Source organism: Thermobia domestica, chromosome 11, assembly GCF_964235325.1.
Source record: "Thermobia domestica chromosome 11, izTheDome1.hap1.1, whole genome shotgun sequence".
Taxonomy (NCBI): domain Eukaryota; kingdom Metazoa; phylum Arthropoda; class Insecta; order Zygentoma; family Lepismatidae; genus Thermobia; species Thermobia domestica.
Window position 1 is genome coordinate 17425108 of NC_137464.1, and position 25067 is coordinate 17450174.

Sequence of the window (25067 nt, forward strand, 5' to 3'; positions counted from 1 at the left end):
GGAGTATGAAAAGTGGATAACCTGCGACATCCAAGTTATAAGCTCCACAGTCTGCGTTGGAGCCCACTCTGACGCTCAGGAAGGTTGTGCTGTGCATTTGTGGGATTGAAAGTACGTCATGCTTTATGTACTGCTGCTGCCGGTCAGACCGATAACTAGGCGCGAGAGCACCTAGCAATTCAAAAGAAATGGCCAGCACTGGTCAATAGAAAGAGTGTCATTATACTACGCTGACAATCCAAGCTTGAATACGTCCTTAACGACCCGTTAGAAACCGAGAGAACGTGGCTGGGAGGTTTTACTGGATCCAGCGTATAGCCCGAACCTGGCACTGTCAGATTATCATTTGTTTCGGTTTCTGCAGAACTCCCTGAATGGTGTTACGTTGGTTTCAGAAGTAGCCTATAAAGACCACGTGTCAGTTTTTTGACCAGAATCAATAGAAGTTATATAGCAACGGAATTCTGATATCAGAAAAATAGCAGAAGGTTATCGAACAAAAGAGTGCATATATGGTTTCATAATGTTAGTTTGAAATAACGGTAAATGTATTAAGTTTTATGTCCAAAGGCTCTATATCTTTTTTTGGCAACCTGATATAATCTCTTATGTATTGAAATTTTCAGTTCAAGTATGTGATGCGCAATTGATTTATATATATATATATATATATATATATAGGGTCATTCCACCTCAGATCGACCAATTTTCAAAGGTCTTCCCGGTGACCATCATGGATTTTCATGAAAACTTGTACACATAAGCTGGGTAGTATTAAGAGATAAAATACCAAATTTAAAAACATTCCGGTAAATAAAACCAAAGTTATAACAAGATACGCACCACAGTGCGTAGGCCCAATATTTGTCGAAATAAGCAATGTTGCCTGCGGCACGTTTTCAGAGTCCCACAACTTTCTCATTATAAATGACATCAAAGTGAAATTTACAGGATGTACAGAACTAAACACATAGTTTGTACTAACAGCAGCAGAATGAATTTCCAGCACCAATTCTGGCTGATATATTCATTTCAAATCAAAAGAAAAAAATGAAATAGTAAAATGTTACAAAGTTCAGCATTTTTTTATGGGAAGAAGAAAGTAGGTGGGGCGAACCTCTACCAGTCCTTGGATACACCACCTTGCCGACTTTCAAACACGGCAATGACAGAACAGTTGGTCATTTACTTTTGTTGTAATTAAACTATGAAAATGCGAAAAAAAGCAAAAACGACGAAAAATTACACAAGTTGGCAACGCTGTAGCACAATTCTGATAGCTCGTACAAACTTCTATACTTGCATACATGATGACCATAACATAGTGTAAATGTCACATAAATTACATCTTGTTACTCCAAGGTATGTGGGAGTTATGAATCTGTAAATCTAACTAATTGATTTAAATCTCGAACAGTAACGTTTGCACCAAGCCGCCGTGGCGCATTTGGGAGCGCGTTGGATTGACGTTCGGGAGGACGCCGCGGGTTCATGTCTCGCGGCCAACTATCCTGACTGATGTTTCCCAGGATTTCCCTCAGTCCTATCAGGCAAATGCCGGGATAGTACCTTAGCATACAGGTCCTGGCCGATACCTTAAGAAATTCCTTCCCTTTTTTATTGTTCTATACCGGTTTCTAGTGTAAAATGGTGTCTGAATTGTACCTGGTGTCTGTTAGCAAATAAATAATAAATAAAATAATGAAGTCAACAATTGACAAAATGTATAATCAAAACTGAACTGAACCGAAATGAAATCTTTAAATTTTATGTCCTAAAGTTATGCCGGCAAGGCTAAAGGGCACGGTGATGATAAAAAAATGAAGGAAATGGTGAAATGAAGAAAGTGGGAGGAGACGAGAAAACCCGAGAAAACCCACGCACTCGCTGTTAATCCATCACAAAGTTCACTTGGTGCGAGTTGGAATCGAACCAAGGATCCCGTGCACCAGAGGTGAACGCTCTACCCACTGATCCACCGCGGCCCCATAAACAAAACTGTAAATACTTGTAATGTAAATCATGACCAAACGAACTGCTGTTGTTTATTGCAGAATCGTACACCTGGAAATGCTTGCAATGGAAAATTCAGAACGGCAGACATGTGACTGTGGAGTGATGACATCCATGCGTTCTGAGAAAGGACTTGGTTGATGTGGTGCAATCAGTATGATCATACTGTTGATGCTTCCTTTCTTTCTGCTTAGTAATTAAGAGTGTTTGTGACCGGTAAGATGGCTGTGGCATTGAGTGATTACAATGAATCTGCACTAGAGACATGTAGTGTTGGTGTGTTTGTTCAAGATGAATGCCACAGAACAGTATATACTTCTAAATGTGGCTTGATACATGTGACTGACTTACCTTTGCCTGATAGAAACTTCCTGTTGTGGAGAAGTGGTATGCAGACAGTTGGGTCAAGTTCAGTAATGACTGAGTGTATGACTGTGTGCTGCCACCACAAAAAGATGTATGTGGATTACTTTCCTTCTCTTCAAAGGAATTGTGTTGATCCCTTCAAAGTGCACAAGAAGATCATCAAACGTAGCCTTCGTGAAGCTAACATGTCGACAGTTCTAAAGGTGAAGGAGATGTCAGGGGTGGACATGAAGCCTGGCCAGAAACTGTGTTCCAAGTGCTTTGTTAGACTAAAGGAAGAAAATAGTGTGGACAACAGTGATGAGGACTATGAACCCTCTACGGTGCCATTTGTATCTCCTGAGTTACAGACATCAGTGAGTGCTTTAGGTATTTCACCGATAAAACCCCAAAGTGTTAGCGTAAGAGACAGAGGTAGTTATGCAAGAAAGAAACTACGGCAGATTGACTCAGTGGCAAAACGTAAATTAAGTGAGGATTTCGCGATTGATGAGCATGAATTAACAATAACGAAAGAGCAGTCCAAATGTGACAAATGTTCAGACCTTGATAAAATATTGGAGGACATGAAGAAGAAATGCGCAATGTCAACACGTAAGGAAAAAATGACAGTACTTACTCTAGTTCCAGACAGTTGGTCAATAGAAAAAACTGCTCATGAATTTCAGGTGTCGCATTATCTCGTCAAACAGGCTAGAAAGTTGAAGATGAGCGATGGACCGCTAGCACATCCTACAAAACTAATAGGAAAGGCTGTAAGTCAAGAAACTGAACGGGTGGTCCAGGAATTTTATGAAGACGATGAGAATAGTAGGATGTGTCCAGGCAAAAAAGATTATATATCAGTGAAGGTTAATGGAGACAAAATTCAGATACAAAAACGGTTGTTGTTGTGTAATGTCTCCGAATTGTACGTCTTATTCAAGCAAAAGTATCCCAATGTTAACGTGGGTGTGTCCAAGTTTTATAGTCTTCGTCCAAAATGGGTAATTTTGGCTGGTGCGAGAGGTACACATAATGTGTGTGTGTGCCAGACACACCAAAATGTGAAGCTAATGCTGTCTGCTGTAAAGTTAAATTTGGACCATCAAGAGGCAATGAAGGTAATAACCTGCGATTCGAATTCGTATACATGCATGATTCACAGATGTGAAAAGTGTCCAGGAAAAGGGAAACTCGAGAAATATGTAAAAAATATCATGTTCAATGAACTGTGTATGAATGAGGAAGACATGGTCACATTCAAACAGTGGACACATACTGATCATACAACTCTCGAAACCAAACAAGAGACAGTTGCAGATTTTGTACATTCACTTTGTGAAAAAGTAGATAAGCTAACTGTTCACAGTTTTACAGCGGCAGCCCAGTCATCGTACCTTAGACAATCCAAAGATAATTTAGCCACTAATGAAATAATAATAATACTTGATTTTTCAGAAAATTATTCCTTCATCATCCAGGACGAAGTTCAGGGGTTTCACTGGAACAACAGTCAAGCTACAATTCACCCTTTTGCTATATACTACAAAGATGAACAGGGCAAACCGGCAGTGCTAAGTCTTGCTATTATTAGTGATCACTTAGTACATGACTCAACAGTAGTGCATGTACACATCGAAACTATTATCGGCTACATCAAACAAAAAATGCCCCATGTTAGATCGGTGAAATATTTTACTGATGGTGCAGCTAGCCATTACAAAAACTGTAAGAGTTTTAAAAACTTATGTATGCATTACAGTGATTTTCATTTGCAAGCTGAGTGGAATTTTTTCGCTACTAGTCACGGTAAGAATGTCTGTGATGGTATTGGTGGGACAATTAAAAGACTAGTAGCAAGAGCAAGTCTTCAACACACAACTGATGGGCAAATTCTCACACCCCAACAGTTGTTTAAATGGGCAGACGAAAACATTCATGGCATCAAATTATTCTTTGTTTCTGCAGATGATGTAAGAAAGTGTGAATTGGTGCAACAGAGCAGGATGCAACATGTGAGAACTGTTGCCGGAACCAGAAGTCATCATTATTTTCGTCCTGTTAATTCCAGTGAACTAGAAATGAGCAGACTATCTGGAGACAACTTCAGGTACTGCGTGCGTGTTCGTGTAGATACTAAGCAAGAGCTTGATTTTCAAAGACTTCTGAGTAGCATCAAGCCAGGGTGTTATGTTGCTTTTGCATATGACAGCAATTGGTACGTGGGCTGTATAGTTCAGTATTGCCAAGAGGAGGGAGACATCTTGGTGAACTGCATGACACCAGCCGGACCTGCTACAACGTTTGCTTGGCCTCAGTTTCCTGACGAACGCTGGGTTCCCTTTGAATATATCATAATGGAATTACCAGTTCCCTCCACAGCCACTGGCAAGCAGTACTACATTGACCAAGGCATCAACACAAAAATTTGCGAAAAGTGGGACTCGTTTACAAAGAAATATAAGTAATTTAAAGGTGAAAACGTCTCTATTTTAATCTTCCAAGTGTAAGAATATGATATACCTGTACAACCACGTAGATATACATGTACTATCACCTAAATACTGCCTAACCACTGTTCAAATTTAAACATAAATTGTGCACAGGGTTGTAAACTTTACTGTTATAACGCTTACTAATGTCCAGTGCTATTGCAACAGGTTTCTTGTTAATAATTTACATTATGAATATTCATATTTATGCTTATGCACATAGTCAATTGTCGACTACATATTGGCATATTACGGTACGAGCTTTTCATTCTTCAGTTATGTTTTACTGATACGTAACTCCCACATACCTTGGAGTAACAAGATGTAATTTATGTGACATTTACACTATGTTATGGTCATCATGTATGCAAGTATAGAAGTTCGTACGAGCTATCAGAATTGTGCTACAGCGTTGCCAACTTGTGTAATTTTTCGTCGTTTTTGCTTTTTTTCGCATTTCCATTGTTAAATTACAACAAAAGTAAATAACCAACTGTTTTGTTATTACCCTGTTTGAAAGTCGGCAAGGTGGTGTATCCAAGGACTGGTAGAGGTTCGCCCCACCTACTTTCTTCTTCCCATAAAAAAAATGCTGAACTTTGTAACATTTTACTATTTCATTTTTTTCTTTTGATTTGAAATGAATATATCAGCCAGAATTGGTGCTGGAAATTCATTCTGCTGCTGTTAGTACAAACTATGTGTTTAGTTCTGTACATCCTGTAAATTTCACTTTGATGTCATTTATAATGAGAAAGTTGTGGGACTCTGAAAACGTGCCGCAGGCAACATTGCTTATTTCGACAAATATTGGGCCTACGCACTGTGGTGCGTATCTTGTTATAACTTTGGTTTTATTTACCGGAATGTTTTTAAATTTGGTATTTTATCTCTTAATACTACCCAGCTTATGTGTACAAGTTTTCATGAAAATCCAAGATGGTCACTGGGAGGGGGTGGTTGAACTGAGGTGGAATGACCCTATATATATATATATATATATATATATATATATATATATATATATATATATATATATATATATATATATATATATATATATATGTATGTATGTATGTATGTATGTATGTATGTATGTATATATATATAAAACAATATTGTCTTTTGGATTTACGTTCAATCTAAAAGGACCAAATTTTGAAAAACACTGGTCCAGCAGTTATTTCTTTAGATCCACGTTCTATTCGAAGTTTAACTATCGATTGGATACGTCCCGTGATAGTAAATACCCCAATTATTTGGAAGGAAAATATTTTGCCGTTGATAAAAATGTGCTAAATTTACATTACTTAGTTTCTTCAATTTTCTCGCTTTTCTGTCTTCAGTCAAGTGTGAAAATGGGAGAGAGCTGTTTCTTTTTGAAAGCGCTTCATTTTACGTACTCTTTTTTCGTGTTTTCTGTGTTCAGAGTGTGATCTTTTCTTCCTGTGATCAGCTTAATTAATTCGTTCATAATTAATTAAAGAAACTAAACCGTACTGATCCATTTGCCGGGACAGCAACGAAAAAAAGATGTAAGAAAAAGTCCCATGATGTTTAATGTCCCAGAATTACGCACCGAAGCTAAGGGAGACGATGGTGATATGATGGGCGATACTGGTAAAATAACGAAAGCAGGAGGAAACTGTAGAGCCCCGAGGAAACCCACACACAGTGTTTGTCCACCACAGAGCCAACATGAGAGCTGGGATTGAACCAGGGACCACACGCACCAGAGATGGGCACTTTACTACTGAGTCACCGTGGTTCCCAAGAGAAAGTTAGGTTTCAAAATTTGTCCGTTGCAATTAGTGGGTGTATTCAGTTACTAAAACTTAAAAAAAGAAAAGTACCTCAATCCATGATACAGTTCTTTCTCATCTTCACGCAGAAGAAAGCATTTGTGAGTGTTCAGGGTGTCTATCGGTCACGAAAGTCACGAAAAAGTCACGAGATCAGAAAATGGTCATGAACGTCACGAAATTTACCTTTTGGGTCACGATTTTTTTGTAATTGTACAAATGTAAGTACAGATTAGAAACTTTTGTTATATAAAACGTCAAAATTCATCACCAAAAATGTCTATGGTCGGCTTTAGACGTTACCAAATTGCAAGTAAAGTACGTTTCTATCGCATGGATGAAAATTTGGCCTAAGTCGCACCCAAATTCGCTCTTTAAAATGTTAGGAAATTTTATGATTTGGTAAAGAAAAGGTCACGAAAAGTCACGAAGTTTCATTTTGGAAGTTTAGTAGACACCCTGGTGTTGAAAGCTTTTGGCGAGTTGAAATAAACAGCAAAGACGTTTAGAAATTAAAAACAATGTATTTGCATACCAATAGCATTACATTTCATCACTAAGTTTATTGTCAATGTTCTTTATATCATTTAACATTGTTTGATAGCGAAATGCTAAAATCATTCAAATGAAATTTTATTTAGTAAAAAAAAAAAAAATATATTCTGTAAGATTTAGTATATAATGTAATTTATGAGTTACTACGGAATGAGGAATTGCTTTGGAAGTACTACAGAATGTATTGTTTAATAGTTTTCTTTTTCTTTGAATACATATAATGTTTGGTTATTTTATGGTTTAGTATGTTGTAACCAAATTACTGGCTATACAAGCTTGTTTCATTCAAATTTTTTTTGATAGAGGAAATGAATTTAACATACATAATGATAACGCACGAACTTAAATTATATAAACACTTCCTTCATTACATTGTCATTATCATCCGTAACCACGGAGCAGAATCGTAGGATATTAAACTTTAAAATTTTTGAAATAGCTAATTGTTTTAAAGTTGAAAATAGGGAGCACGGTAGCATAGTGGTAGATCGCTCTTCTTTGGTGCGAGTATCCCTGATTCGATTCCAGACCATATGAATTTGTGTCCGTAAGTTTTCCTCGGTGTTCTTTCGTTTCCTCCTACATTCGCATTACACCAATTGTATTATAGTCATTTACTTTCATTCATTAACTGTCTCCTTTAACTTAAAGGACATTACTGTGGGACGTTAAATGAAAGAATTTTATTTTTCATCTTTAAATTTGAAAAGACATAAAAGGTACAATTTTACTAAAGTTTATTCAACGAACCTTCTGATCCTGATGTAAACATTACAGAATGGTATTACTCCGCCAGTCATCGGATGATTGGCTATCGGTCAGCGCTTCTTTCGAGAAGCACGTGCTTGTACCCTGTAGGTGTTTTACATATTCCTCGCACGCAGCCATACTGTAAACCGTGATTCGCGCGTAAGGTGGGTCAAAGCCACTTTCTGCGCATGCGTATTCTCTTTTATTACATTAATTCAATTTAGTTCTTAGACACCGTGTTGTTTCTGTTATATAACTGTAAGGAAATTGCATTTCTGGTAATGAGCCTTACAAGCAACAAAAACATTGAAAAACAGCTTATTTGACAATGGACTATTTTCTTCTGCCGCATGGATGTTCCAAGGTTCTTTAACCAATAAAGTGAAACAATTACCACGTGTGTCTGTTTACATGGGGTACTGAACGTTCCTTGAATAAACTATATATATTAATTTTCTGAATGCCAAAAGGCAATTGTTAATTACTCGAATTACGTATAAATGATATTACTTGATGAACCATAGTGTTTTTTAAGACTAATCATCCATATCATTAAAAATGAAATGTAATTACACCTTGACCACTTTGTTAGGAAGTGTAGTTTTACTGATTGTGCACTTTTCCTAATTTGCAGGGAACAAGGTGGTTCTTCCCCCGTTCTTGACAATGATAGTTCAAAATCTCAGCATGATTCCTCAGAAGTTGATTTAGATAGTCTTGTAGAGAGTAACAAAGTGGATCATTTCAGTGAAGGTAAGTGCGATGAAGTTAAGCTAGAAATTTTTATAATTGCACAAACATTTGGACGGTTTGTCCAAATCTGACTATGAAATAATAAAGTTTGAGATTCTTGACACTTCCAGTGGATTCCATCTCAACAGGCCTTGCTATATATATATATATATATATATATATATATATATATATATATTCAAAATCTTTATGATTTGACTGCTGTGTTAGTATTATATTTATTTTGCAAGACCAAGAGCCACGATCAATTAGCAATGTTATCGAACCTAGTGAAGGCCAATCATGTAATTTTTTTTTTGAGCTGGAGATGGACCTGTTGATCACGCTCTTGGTGATGATGAAAGAAACAAAACTAGCAGTTTTTAACCCTCTCATGTTGGATTTCTTTATTCAATGCTTTACCTGACATCATTAACAATGAGTTTCAAAAGAAGCAGGATTTTCGTACGTATAGTTGGATTGAACGTTTAACTGCAGAATCAGATTTAGTTTTCTGGCCTGAGTTTTTATTTTTTTTATTTATGTATTTATTTATTTATTTTTATTTTTTTAAGTGGGGGTATTAAACTTCAATGAACTATATACAGACAGAAATTACAGGTAGATTACAGAACTACTTCAAGTATTGCAATTCTGGGGGTACCAGCGTAATATGAACTTGAAAATAATTCAGTTTTAGCGATTATTCGACTTCCTGTTTGCCTGAAGTACAGAGACATTTTGAAAAACTCATTCCAAATTCCAGTGAAACACTTGCAAATTCATTGACATCGTTCTAAATTCATATTTTTCAAGTCGTTATTAAACATATATTGTATCAATATTATGCTTCACCTTAGTTAAAGTTAGAAAATGTAATGAAATGCCGAATGAGGAGTATATTTTTTAAGATTTTACTCTTTTGTTTAGATTCCCTGCTGAACGTGGAGGTAGGAAATGAGCCTAAACTTCAAGTACTCAAGATTTCTTCCAAGAAGCCATCTTTGGGAGTTGACAAGGAAGCCGAGTCTCCGTCAAAGAAGAGACGGAGAAGTAGGAAACGATCAGGGGAAGGTAGCATCAAGCGATCCAGACACTCTTCAGGAAGAGCTAGCGGAAGGAACACTGGTAAGTCGAAATCAATCATTACGTCATAGTCTGTTTTCCCTTTCTCAGCAAATACAACAAGTAATATACAGAGCAGAGAGGTCAGGTTGTACGTTGACGAAATTCTGTTCACAAGCTAACAAACACTTCGATAGCTGAGTCTATGGTCTTTTAGGTACGTCATTCATAAATTCATAATATTTGTACACTGCCAACACCTCTTTAACTCTTACCAACTACCGGGGAAGGTAGAGGAGTCACAGTACGTCAGTGGTAGATCGCTCGCCTCTGGAGCGTGGAACGCTAGTTCGATCCCAGCCAGAGTTCGTACTGGATATCACATCCCTTTTAAAATTTGGGAACGACAGCACACAATTTGGCACAAAGTAAAATTCTCTCTCTCTCTCTCTCTCTCTCTATATATATATATATATATATATATATATATATATATATATACTGTTTCTTTTTTCAAAAGGAATGAAGTTCTTAAATTAATTATCATTAAAACCGAAAGTCAAACTATGACCAAGGAAATTGATATAAAAATATAAATACTTTTGTTGGATTAACTACAATTTACATAATAGTTGGAAATTCTGAATATCTACCACCTGTAGTGGCCTTGCATAGCGTAGTCGCTCTCTTCTTTAGTGCGAGCGGTTCCAAGTTCGATTTCTTACACCTCTGTCGAAAAGGTGTAACAGTTTTTTCAGGCCAGCCATTCAGTGTGTTTTTTTCTTTCTTTTTCCTTTTTTTTCACAACAGGCAACTGCCGGGATGGTATCTAACATACAGGTCTCAGGTCGCTTCTTTCCTTCTCCCTTCCCAGAATAGCATGCTCGGCGACGGACGTCATCTCTCTAACACGACGGGTTTACGGCCGTATACGCCGGCAATACCCAGAAATATGTATAAATAAATAAACAAATCTAAGCGCCTGTTATAGTTAAAATACTGATTTTGAAACTACTATCATCTCGCTTATTTGTGTACTCTATTGAGCAAGTAAACTTCATCCGAATCAGTATAGACATTATGCAGTTACCTTAGCAACTGTCAGCGTCATTTAATTTGTCTAAAATATTTGAAGAATTGTTAGTTCTGTAATTTTGTTAGTTCATGGATATTGCTGTGTATTTCGAAAGGTTGATTTAGTTACAGATCTGTTAGGGAAATATTAGAAGAATATAGTGGTTAGTCGAATTAGAGGAATCAATTTATATTAGATAAGAAAGGAATTATATCCGAGTAAGAAAAAATGAACATATAGAATATTAGTTTTTTTTTTTTTTTTTTTTTTTTTTTTTTTTTTTTTTTTGTATTTAACACCGCCAATATAAAACCGCACTTATCTAGAGTAAAACAATTTTACAGTCCCATTTTAAAATTGTCATTGCCCAGTCCTATCAAAATCTTCATACAGTCTCATCCTACTTTCACGATCAAGTGATTTTTGGACGATGTATTGAAAAAATTATTTAATTCCATACAGATATTATAGGGAAAAGGATGTCTTCTTTGACGGAAGAGAGTGATGCAATTGGTGTACCTACGACATATTGGACTTCAGTTCCATACACTGAAGACTGATCTATACAACGAACAACTTATTCCACACTAATTGCCTGTTCGGTTGTCTTGTATGAAAAAGAAGAGAATTTGAAAACATTGATACAAAACAATATATACCGTGCACATACGTGAATATGTAGACATTTCAAGGTATTGAACCCTCTGCTTGGTATGCAATCTGGAATCCCCAGATATTCTTGTTTGCTGAATGAGGCAGTCGTGACCAAATCAGGCACTGGAACACTACACTATGACCAACACGAAGTTTCCAAGCACCAGGGCAGAAGAATGGATTACACATTCAGGCTTCTTCCTTCGCTTTATTTTAAGTTCGGAGTAAAGAAGCAGTTCGTGAGAATGACGAGCATATGACGATGAGACACTTCAGAAGTCGAGTACAAGGTATCTAAAAGTAGTGAAGCCAAATTAAAAACCGACAGACTGCAGATCCAAAGATAACTAAAAAGGTAGCAAATTACTTCCTTGGCATATCTTGTAATGAGAGTATGAGGGAATCGAAAAATGAAATGAAATCCTTAAGTTTAACGTCCCACAATTATGCCGGTTAGGCTAAAGGAGACGGTGGTAATGAGAAATGAGAAATGAAGAAAGTGGGATGAAACGGGAGAACCCCGAGAAAATCCACGAGCACGGTGTTTGCCCACCACAAAGTCTACACGGCGCGAGCTGGATCGAACCAGGGACCCCAAGCACGGAGGTGAACACTCTACCACTGAACTACCACGCCCCCATGAGGGAATCGAAACAGTTGTGTCAACAAGATATTATGACTACAGAACAGAAATACCAAGATCGATGGAATGAGAGAATGATGGACTACTCTTATTATTAGAAGGTAAAAAAAATAAAACTTGACTGTATCTCATAGTCGAATGGAACTGGTGTAAAGTGTCAGAGATAATGTGAGGAAGCTTGAAGCAAAAGAAAGTAAAGCTAACCCTAATATACTCAGTCATGATCAACCAACAACTCTATTTAATAAAATAAAATTTTGTTGCTTGACATTGTGACACTGTACAAGCAACCTAGGTAATTGTTCTGTCATAAGGTTTTCTTCGCAGTTTTGCATTTACGGTGTAGATTTTGTTATTCTGCCCATTTTGGTTTTTGAAAATTATGAACAACTAGATCTGATTAAAATAAATAAATAAAAGCAAATCGATTAATTTAGCGGCCAGATGATAGTGATAAACAGGTATTTTCATCTAGATTTTTCCCTTTGTTTTGAAAGTTCATTTATTTCAGTCTACGCCATTTTGCAGCGAAAACTGACTGGCATGGTTGGCAATTTCAAAACCTGTCTGTCACGGGTTCGAATCCCTCTTTCTAGTTAGTGCATGAGTGTTATGTATATAGTACTTTCACTACTCATTTTTCATCATTTCTTTTATTTTAAAAAGGGGAATTGTAGAACATAATTGAACAAACAACAAAATATTTGATTGTATGGTTATTTATCAGTGTTCGAATGTGTTCTCTTCTTTGTAGGTGGAAGTGACAGTGACGATACCTCTGAATACTCAACTACCGGCTGCACAACATTAACAAATTCGGAAAATATTCTTTCCTCCCATTCTCCAAGACCTTCAAAGTACAATTTCTACGTTGAATTAGGTAAGAAGCTCTTCCAAGATTTCTTATTTATTTAAGTCAAATTTATATTAAATACGTGTTCATATATCAAGTAATATTTAGTTATCAAAGAAACACACATTATCATCAAATGCTATTTATAGGAAACATGAATTGAATTGAGGTTTTCAAGTGATTAATGGCATGTCTTTGGAGAATTAATTATCGTTATTGTTAGAATTATCCTAGACTTTGTATTTACGCATAGATATTTTTCTCGCTGTCTTCACTATTCAGCGCTTCCAGGTCTGACAGATACGAAAAAAGGTCTCGTGTAGTTTATAAACTTTTAGTTCCTCTGTAAAATAGCTCGGAGTATCCCAGGATTTGAATTATTGTAGTCTGAATTTGGTTTTCATTTATATGTACAATCAAAAACAATATTAAGTTTAGGTTGGAGCTCTCATTTCTTATACCTCCAACCTATACTTAATCTTGTTTCTGACTACATTGTTCAAGAAACAATACCCTCCTCGACATAGGCTCTCCATGATCATGGATAATATTTTTACAGTCTTATTTACTGTATGAGTATACATTCCAGGCATGACAGATTTTGCTATTCTCTTCCTTTCGATTTCATAACAATATAGAGTTGCGATCAAAACAAACTTTGTTTTATTTATTTCAGTTTGTTTCCCATGTTCGCTAGTTAATTACGTACAATAAAACAATACATTTTTCCGCTTTCTGTTAATTTTTGAACTCAGTGGAGGTAATGGAATATTATATACTACTCCTAATAATAAGCCTGGGTGTTTGAATTTAATATCTAGTTCATTATTGTGTATTGTATGATTGAATACGCTGGAATTTGGCTTTCAGTTTTAATTGTACTGTTCATTTTGGCAGATCCAGAATTAGATGGCACTCAGAGGATAGCTCTGCTACAGCAGAAGCTTCAGGAGCTGAGGAAAACATACATGTCAGTGAAAGCAGAACTCGCATGCATCGACAGACGACGGAAAAAGCTTCGCAGGAGAGAAAGAGAAGGTAACAGACACTTTGCACTTAACAGTCTCTACTAGATGAAGAAAACGTCGAGTTTATCCTTTTCTTAATGCTTAACGAATTCCCCGCACAAGTGTATGGTGCATTTGACCCACTCAATTTACATGTTTCGGATAAACCTTTCCCCGGTGTAGCGTACACGAGCAGTTTGATTAGTCCTTTCTGTCTGACTACGTGTTTTCCAGAGCGGCTTTACTGTCAAGTTAGTGTGAAAACAATAGAAGCAGTTCACCTTTTCAATACACTTTGTATAATTTCTCAATAATTCCAATAGTGTAAATATATCGTAAAGCATACAGTCAAGCACCTTGCCTGGCAGCTTAGTTCGCTAGCGTTTTCGGACTTTTGCTAGATTCAGACATGTTTAACTTTTTCAATACGTTCTCTTATTACTTTGCTATAACAATTTGAAAAACGAGTACCGTAATTGTATAATTGGAAATTTGATATTTAGTAGCAAAACGAAGTCTTCAATAAAACTCCACTCGAAAACATTGAGACACAAGGATCATCACAGCAGATAGGTATTGGGTAAATACTGGGAAAAGTAGCGGAAGAATCGAAAGTTTCCTTTTCTCAAAATTGTTGATTAAACAAGATATACCGATGGGTACATATAGTGTATACCACAGTCAGTTGTGCGAGAAGATTATTGAAAACCTGCGTAGCAAAGCGAAAGAAAATGTGACCAGTTGGCGCGTACTCTGCAGGGTGAATTGGGAGGTGAACGGCAAAATAAAATTCCCATTGTTCTTAGCCTTAAAAGTTAACTGCGTAAAACGAACTGATTTCATTTCCATTCTGTACAAGTTTCTACTTAATGTAGATGAAGGACACTAATTAAAAGTTTGGCAGATTAAAAATGTTCACGTTAAAGAAGTTTTGTTAAACATTGCATGTTGATTCAATAGTCTTCTATTAAATGTGTATTATGGTAAGTCTAAAGATTCTCATCTGGATCTACATGGAAGGAATTCTTTCAGATAATTGATGCACGCCATTAGTTAACTGAATGAATTACTTATATCATTTCTTTAGATAGAAACAACTATGGAAATAAAATGAACATGAGAAATACATAATTAGGTATTATACACTCGTGTTGCTCTTAAAAGTAAAAATTCTGGCAGAAGTCACTAATTCCCTGAATAGCACAAGGCTGAATTTTTTAAGTTAACACAGCAAACTAAAGAGTGCAAGAACAGTGAAATTATGTGTAATAGAAAATAAGAACATAAAAACGTATATTGACTTTAATTAGTATTGCTAAACCGATGGTAGGAATGGTTTCAAACTTTAAAATAATTAGGGCTACCTATGTATATCTCAAAATTAATATTTTGGATTTCTGCGAGAACGGAGGTGTTTCTGATTTATTCTTTTCAGTTGATATCATGTAGTTTGGTTTCTTTCTGCAGAAACTATTCCAATGGAGCAAACCAAAAGACCACGAGTACTCGAGTGATTTACCCCTTTTGATGTAAAGCCCAGGCTTATTTTCAATGTAAACTGATTTAACATCTACATACAAGTAAATCCAAAATGATCCATGTCGATTCTAAGTAGTTTAAGGTTAGTGTAAAGGGACAAGTTTTGCCGATAGATATCACTACAGTTTTCGTATCTCTCCTATGTATTTTTTACCTTTCACGAAAATTTACAATTTCTTTTACAAATTTCAACCTAGAGACTTCAAATTTTTAGAGAAGGAACTTCGTAACCTACAATCCGTGCCGATTTTTTATTTAGAATTTTCTTCATTGTTGAAACAGTTCGATTGTTAGAGATTTGGATATCCATTTCAACAATCAAGTCATTTCAACAATGAAGAAAATTTAAATAAAATATCGGTACGGATTATTGCGTTCGATAGATTATAAAGTTTCTTTTCTAAAAGTTTGAAGTCTGTAGGTTGAAATTTGTAAGAGAAATCGTGAATTTTTGTGAAAGATAAAAATACATGGGAGAGATACGAAGACTAGTGCTATCTATCGGCAAAACTTGTCCCTTTAAACCAACCTTAATCACCGAGTGTATAATTTTGCTTCTTATCCAGGAAGTGTGTGGTACAGTCCGCAGAAAAAAAAAAAAACAAACTGCAACATGAGCATGGAAGTTTGTGAAACTACGCCTAACAGCGCAAGGAATCAATGTCTAAGTGGCACATCACACCAGGAGAAACCTCGGCATCCTCCCCTGCACACTTATTTTGGAGCAAAAGACTTCGTCGTATGCTCATGTTGCAGGTTTTTTGCTGCGGACTGTACAATTCTATTGAGCAGCAATTTATTACATTTATTTATTAAATAAAAAAAAATAAATATCTAGATATGTTTAAATGTAAAGGACTTCTTTCAAAATGCCGTTAACACTTATAGTGCTGATCTCTAGGTCGCAAGCCATCTCAAGAATGCTGGCAATTCTTGCTACATTTTAAAAAATCATATGAAAATCTAGAAATGTGAAATACATGTATCATACACTGTTAAAAAGTTTGAATCTTCCTCTTTATTTTGATATATAATACGTTACATTATGAGGATATGCCTTCCTGGGAAGTTCCATCATAAAAGAGAGAATGTACTAAAAATAAAAACTTGACAAAATAGATGTCATTTAGAATGAAAAGATATGCTCACAGACTGATTATGAGCATTTGCCCACCGTTTAGTGTCTGAATGAGAAACTTTGATGTCCAAACATTATACAGGACGGTAAATGACCGTTGAAATTAATTTTGAAATAGACTCCGCGTACATTTACGTGATCCGCATCTTAAAGAAGATCGAGCATTCCGTATATGTACACTCATGTCCAAAATGATTGTCGCATATCTATAACTGTCTTCTTGTATGAATATAATTTGATAATGATTTTGCAGGGTACTTTTAATACTGATACTATGTGTATAATTGGAAAATGTATATTTGTGTTAAATTTCATTGGAAATGAATTACAAATACGAAAATTAGAATAAGTAATAGAAAACAGGGTTGGCAAAAACCATGTTTTTTATTTAAAAAACAAAAAAAAACAGTTTTTTGGTTTAAACCAGTTTTTTTTTTGGGGGGGGGGGGTCTAAACCAGGTTTTTATGGTTTAAATAATTTGCTCTATATATTTATATCATATATGGACAGAAATAAGTTTGTTTCGCCTTGATGTTATTATGCAACAACCGGGTTATGCTGGAAGGGGTCACATAAGCTTAAAGCGGAATAAAAACCGCTTCTCGAGTTACATCCGACAGAAATTGTCCTCCATTTGAACTCGGAACCAGGACTAATTGGCCACAAATGCGATACGTCTCCCGACTCACTCACGAAAGAATCCTGATAAAAAATACGTTGCAATGATCTTTACATGCTTCTTAATATAACTGTCACGAGTCATTTCAGAAGGACAAAAAGATAAACAGTTGCACAAGTGAAACCATTACACAGAATTACATATGAACAATTTCAAAGTACTACGGAGTACAGAAGAACTAATTTAGTTCAAGTTAGTTAACAACGACTTTTATTGGTCCAAATTAAGGAAATACACCGACTTAATCTGCATATCAATAAGAAAAGTGAATAAAGATACGAATTATTTGAGTCCACTTTCGCTCAGACTCATTTATACATAAATAGATAACAAAGATACTTATTTCACTAAATGCCTCTCATGGGGTCTGTATGACCCCCCCCCCCACACACACACACACACAAAGTACGGCATTTTCGATGTGTTTTATCAATAGTAAACATTGAAACGAAACAATATTTAGAATTTTTCTTCGATTGCAATTACATAACAATAATAACTACAAAAAATCACAAAATAAACATTTTTAAACTTTTTTTTTTTAAAAAAAAAAGTTGCTTTTGTAGTATAACCTCTTTGAGTAATGAATGGGGAATTTAGGTCTGAATATAATACGAATAATATACGGGAGTGAAACGTGATAACCCACAAATGTGTGTTCATCAAGATTTTACAAACACTTACACTTTTGCGAACATTTTTTGTTTTTTGGTTTAAACCAGCCAACCCTGATAGAAAATGTTGCTAAATGGACAACAAAGTTTTATTTTCGTTATATTGTTCTTATTTACTGCTCTTTTGACATGAAATTTGCTACATACATGTCTGCAGATTATACACATACTAACATTATAAGAAATACCGGACGAATTCGTTATCAAATTATATTCCTACAACAACATATTTATAGACACGCGACAATAATTTTAGACATGAGTGTACGTGATTAGTACTGTAAATTTTAAACTTTGTGTTAAATGACTTCATAATGTCACTGAAAGGTCTTAATGAATACATATATACATATGTTGTTTAAAAATGTATTCAATTTTTTTTCTTCTTATTCTTTAGCAGAAAGAGCCCTGAAGCAAGAAGTCCCCGGTTCGTGATGTTAGGCATTGATGGAGACAAGATGCAGCGCATCATTTGCCTTTAACATGAGGATCTAGAATGCCATTTCTTTATATAAATATATATAAAAAGAAGATTGCAAAGAAAATGAAATTTTAAAAAAATCGTTATTTTATACAGAGGGAAATATTTTCATGGTAGTTGTGAATAGTTTTTTTCTCCGAGATTTTAATATTAAAAAAAAAGAAAACAAAACATAATGTTTGATTAAATGCTGAATAATATTTAACAAACATTGATTGTATTGAAAAGCAATATTGATTAACATATGTATAAAGTGGATGAATTTATGTTATATAACAAATGAAAATAGAAAAAGCATACACATTAAGTCTATACTACATAATGCGTTTCAAACGAAATGCTCTGATTGCTGTTTTATATACTTTTATGTGTTAGTAGTATATTACTAACACAAGTGAAAAAGAAAGAATTTTTATCGCGAGAGATTTAAATATATTGAACGATCAAGAAATTTGCAAATAATGAGATTTGAAGATATTAGTTGTCTCTCTCTCCTATTTAAATAAGGAAATATTTTGTATGTATATAAAATATAAATATATGACTATATATATACACACACACACAGTGATCTGCTATATAACAAAATGGAATATGTAATATTTTTTTTCTTCAAGTTTAAGCCTGAAGATATTAGACGCGCGTAAATATTGACTCAGCGTTTTAATGTACTTTATTTCTGCCTAGCGATTCTTTTTACAGACAGACAGACAGGTGCTTTGCTTCTGTGACTTATTTTTCAAGAGTCTGTATATTGTTTTTATTCATTAATAGACGGTAGTGACATTGTACAGCTATAAAAAATTAATGAGATTTGGACTTTAAAAAAATTAAAAGACTTTATAGAAAATTATTTTTCTGCAAGTTGGATTAGTTCTTTTTTTAAAAAAAGGAAAAAATATTTTATTGTTAAAAAAAATACTACCGCTGGTGTGCAATTAATATAAAGAACGATCTCAAAAAGTATCCTTGTGAATAGAATGTAACAACGGGATTTTTTGTTCATGTCGTCTTCGTTTCAACAGTGTATATGTAAATGTTTCTTATATATATATATATTATATATATATATATAAACATCAAATGTATGTATTGTTATCAATAGAGATGTATAATTTTAATTTGTAGTTTTCTTTTCCAAAAATCCGTATTTTTAATAGGTGTAAAATTAGGCATATATATTTCCCTAGTAGAGCATATATATTATATTTCCCTAGTAGAGCATAATAATTTGACAAAAGAGGCCTTATTACTTTCTTCTTCCTTCAAGAGGATAGGCGATTCACTATTGATGGGCTCCACGAATTCTTTCCTGAAATTTCAAGAACTTAAGGAAGCTGTTAGTGATTGGTTCAACAGTTTGGCGGCAACTGTGTATGCCGAAGGCATAGAAAAACTTGTACCACGGTATGACAAGTGTTTAAATTTGCACGGCGACTATGCCGAAAAGTAACTTAAGTATCACATAGTATGTAACACAAATTTCGCCTTTGTATATCAGTTATTAAAGTGTTTATACAAAAATGTTCTTTACTTTCCGAATAACTCTCGTACATGTCAATCGGTTAAGTCATTGGGCCGTGATGCGTTCCCAAACAAGTTTACATTCATTTTTATTAATATAAAAGATTCGTCGTAGGCCGTCCGTATCTCGGGAGGATCCACGTCGCCACCTAAGGACTACTATTGCGTTATTTCTTCCTGCGTTTTTTAAGCAGAGACTACCGGTTGGATGATCTTATGCCGAGTTTTCTTTCTTCCTTCGATAGACCGCGTTGCCTCGAGAGAAAATTACTTGACCGTCTTTTCGTTCCGAAATTATAGGCATTTCATATTATTGATACAATTCAAAAACAATTTTGAACGGATATGTGCAGTTCTTGCGTTAATATTTGGTTGCAAATAATAATAACGTAACTGGCCCGAGTGTAATACGATTGTTTAGCATAAATAGTATCGTAAAGCCACATTCGTATTATAATCGCAGTCCAGCTCTTAAAAAGTATTTCATACCATGCAGAACCCTACCAGCTGTATCTCTCCCGTGATCGTGTCGTGACGTTGCGTAACCCGTTAAGAGCAGACGTGTAGAGGAAGCAGGTTATGCGTCGATTTATTCATGTATTTTCACTATGTTTCCACTGAATATTCAGAACGATTTTTTGAGTACACTTTTTGTATTCTGTTTCCACTGAATATTCAGAACGATTTTTTGAGTACACTTTTTGTATTCAATACAATTTGGATTTATATGTCCGTTTCAATTAGGTTTCAATGCGAATTGAAAACGCAAGTTTTCATTATGTTAGTTACCTTGATGTTGCATTGGTGAACCTCTATAAATAGACTTTATGCCTTTCCATATATACTTGTATAACATTATAAACAAACACATTATGGAGATGAGTATATATTTAAAAACAAAAAGTCTCACCAAGTGGGCATTGTGAAGGAAAACTTTGTGTGTGTGGGTTTTCCTGTTTCTTCTTACTTTCTTCATTCCACCATTTCATTCATAATAATAATCACCATCTCCTTTTTCTTGGAATATAAACGTGGAACGTTAAACTAAAGAAAAAATTAAAGACCTACGTTAAATTTTTAAAGTTAAAATACTGGAAAACACAGTGCGAAAATTGTGGTCTTAAAAAGCAAAACATATTCAATTCGACCCCACATTGTACGTGACGGAATCTGATTCAGTACTCATTGACTTATTTTCAGTGTAATATTTTGTGCTGAGTATTTTTAATTGTCTATTAAAATCTTGAATAGTATTAATTCAAGGTCGTAGGGTTTTAATTAATGTTTAACACTCGCAAATAAGATCATTTGAGTTCCACGGGATGAATGTCCTCGTGGTTATATAATTAATCTACGCGCTCCTGGCACGCAGACCCAGGTTCGATTCTGTGTAGCCTGGGTGCTGAACGCGACGCTCAACTCCAAATTAACCAATCAGGCATTCCATTGAACGGGTCAGTTTTTACCCGTGAATGTTTTTAAATGACAAATGACGCTGTTTCCCAGAATAGAAGCAACACATATCATTGTTGGATACGTATCATATGCTATTTCTTTGACTAGTAATGGTACATTCATGTCCAAAATTGTCGCATATCTATAACTGTCTTCTTGTAAGAATATAATTTGATAATGATTTTGCAGGCTACTTTTAATACGTATACTATGTGTGTAATCGAGAAATATATACTTGTGGTAAATTTCATAGGAAAAGAATTATAAATACGAAAATTAGAATGAGTAAAACAAAATGTTGCTAAATGAACAAGAAAGTTTTATTTTCGTTTTATTGTTCTTATTTACTGCTCTTTTGACATGAAATTTGCCACATACATGTCTGTGCCGATTATACACATACTAACATTATAAGAAATGGCGGGCGAAAGACACGCGACAATAATTTTGGACATGAGTGTACCAGGGCGTATTGTTTACAAACTGCGGCTCACAAAAAGAACTGCCTTATTTACTTACGATTAAACAAAAAAGAAACCACGGATGAATAAATAAACCAAGTTGCAGTGTTCATATAAATTATTAACACATATTGCAACTTAAGATGTTTGACGCATTTGTTCATTTACAACATTAAATGGAATGCCAAGATCTGAGCAAAATTGGGTCAACTTCAATAATATTTCAATCATGTATCATATTTTTTCTTTCTTTCAAAAGACATCTGGATACTTACACGAAGAATATATATGGCATGCTATGGAATCTGAGTGGATCATTTGGACCCGATTCTGGCGTTCCGAGGATTAATATGTAGAATTTGGAAACATTAAAAACCCCTGCATTCGACGGAGTGAGTGGAAATCGTCATTTCGTCAATGCATTGCAAATTGTCATTGCGTCAGATGTCAGTAGTTCAGGAAATGGTAAAACTCAGAAAATAGGTTTGTGCGTCCATAACAGAGCATAAATGTGATGACCTATAGTTTTCATGAAGTTACTTCTATACACCGAGACATCAAGAACCACCATGTCTTTCAAAATAGCAACGTGTAGTCTCTGTAGTGAACATTAGCAAATTGTAATTTGTGTGTTACGCGCGCATTGTTGGAACACTCGGATATCCACTATTACTTACCAAGTACTGGGTGGCTTAGGTAAAAGTAGCCCGCATCCCATTTGAATGCAACTGCAATATTTCGACTTCTGAAATCGAGTAAACAGCTACAACAGGGGACAGTTTATGCAATTGTCGATTGTTATTTCTTCAGCAATCGATAATATACAAGAATTATCGATTGTTAACATTCTTGTTAGGATTTTTGAATATCATCAAGGATGGTTTGTTACATTTCCATTCCTTTCCATTTCCATTACATTTCCCATGAATGATGAAGCATGATTTCATCTTTCCGGTCATGTGAATTCACAGAACACGAGGTACTGGACAATGGAGAACCCGAACGTTGTTTGTCAGCAACCACTCCATGATAAAATAAATAAATAAAAATCGGCGTTTGGTGCAGTGTAACAGAAACGCGCATCATTGGACCGATATTTTTTGACATTACCCTCAACACAGTTACATATATGGAAATTTTTTATGCATTTTGTGCTCAACTCATTGAATATGAAAGACAATACTGCTTCTTCCAGCAAGATAGGGCAACATGCCACACTTCTAAGGTATCCCTGGAACAAGTCCATGATTTCTTTGAGGAACGAACTGTCAGCAAAGGTTTGTGGCCACCACGTTTGCCGGATCTGAACATCATGTGATTTCTTCCTGTGGGATACCGGAAGAGTAAGGTCTATGAAACTAATCCACGCACAATACAGGAACTGAAAAGACAACATAAGCCATTAACTTGGCACCATCGATATTTGAACTTTACGCTGGGTGTATCTGAATATGCTTACACGTGGAGAGCTATGTATTGATGTCGCAGGGGGTCACTTTAAACATCTATAAATGTATTTTTTCATTGTAAATAAATGGTAAGTCCATTTTAGCTCTTCGTTTCTGTAATTTCACTGCATTTCTCTTATTCTTACATGGGCTACTTATATATATATATATATATATATATATATATATATATATATATATATATATATATGTATGTATGTATGTATGTATGTATGTATGTATGTATGTATGTATGTATGTATGTATGTATGTATGTATGTATGTATGTATGTATGTATGTATGTATGTATGTATGTATGTATGTATGTATGTATGTATGTATGTATGTATGTATGTATGTATGTATGTATGTATGTATGTATGTATGTATGTATGTATGTATGTATGTATGTATGTATGTATGTATGTATGTATGTATGTATGTATGTATGTATGTATGTATGTATGTATGTATGTATGTATGTATGTATGTATGTATGTATGTATGTATGTATGTATGTATGTATGTATGTATGTATGTATGTATGTATGTATGTATGTATGTATGTATGTATGTATGTATGTATGTATGTATGTATGTATGTATGTATGTATGTATGTATGTATGTATGTATGTATGTATGTATGTATGTATGTATGTATGTATGTATGTATGTATGTATGTATGTATGTATGTATGTATGTATGTATGTATGTATGTATGTATGTATGTATGTATGTATGTATGTATGTATGTATGTATGTATGTATGTATGTATGTATGTATGTATGTATGTATGTATGTATGTATGTATGTATGTATGTATGTATGTATGTATGTATGTATGTATGTATGTATGTATGTATGTATGTATGTATGTATGTATGTATGTATGTATGTATGTATGTATGTATGTATGTATGTATGTATGTATGTATGTATGTATGTATGTATGTATGTATGTATGTATGTATGTATGTATGTATGTATGTATGTATGTATGTATGTATGTATGTATGTATGTATGTATGTATGTATGTATGTATGTATGTATGTATGTATGTATGTATGTATGTATGTATGTATGTATGTATGTATGTATGTATGTATGTATGTATGTATGTATGTATGTATGTATGTATGTATGTATGTATGTATGTATGTATGTATGTATGTATGTATGTATGTATGTATGTATGTATGTATGTATGTATGTATGTATGTATGTATGTATGTATGTATGTATGTATGTATGTATGTATGTATGTATGTATGTATGTATGTATGTATGTATGTATGTATGTATGTATGTATGTATGTATGTATGTATGTATGTATGTATGTATGTATGTATGTATGTATGTATGTATGTATGTATGTATGTATGTATGTATGTATGTATGTATGTATGTATGTATGTATGTATGTATGTATGTATGTATGTATGTATGTATGTATGTATGTATGTATGTATGTATGTATGTATGTATGTATGTATGTATGTATGTATGTATGTATGTATGTATGTATGTATGTATGTATGTATGTATGTATGTATGTATGTATGTATGTATGTATGTATGTATGTATGTATGTATGTATGTATGTATGTATGTATGTATGTATGTATGTATGTATGTATGTATGTATGTATGTATGTATGTATGTATGTATGTA

At 34.5% G+C, this 25067-nt stretch overlaps 1 protein-coding gene across 3 annotated transcripts in view; it reads left to right on the plus strand.

The window, feature by feature from the left end:
* Positions 1-19622, plus strand: part of LOC145663924 (uncharacterized) — a 75950-nt gene extending 56328 nt beyond the window's left edge. For 2 of the 3 annotated variants that reach the window (XM_081730122.1, XM_081730124.1), the window contains exons 18-22: positions 8595-8713; positions 9623-9820; positions 12884-13009; positions 13880-14020; positions 18418-19622. In XM_081730122.1, the coding sequence (XP_081586248.1) occupies positions 8595-8713; positions 9623-9820; positions 12884-13009; positions 13880-14020; positions 18418-18455 (622 nt within the window). In that variant the 3' untranslated portion in view covers positions 18456-19622. The remainder of the gene's footprint in view (positions 1-8594; positions 8714-9622; positions 9821-12883; positions 13010-13879; positions 14021-18417) is intronic. The other variant, XM_081730123.1, reaches the window with a different exon arrangement.
* Positions 19623-25067: the final 5445 nt, after the last annotated feature.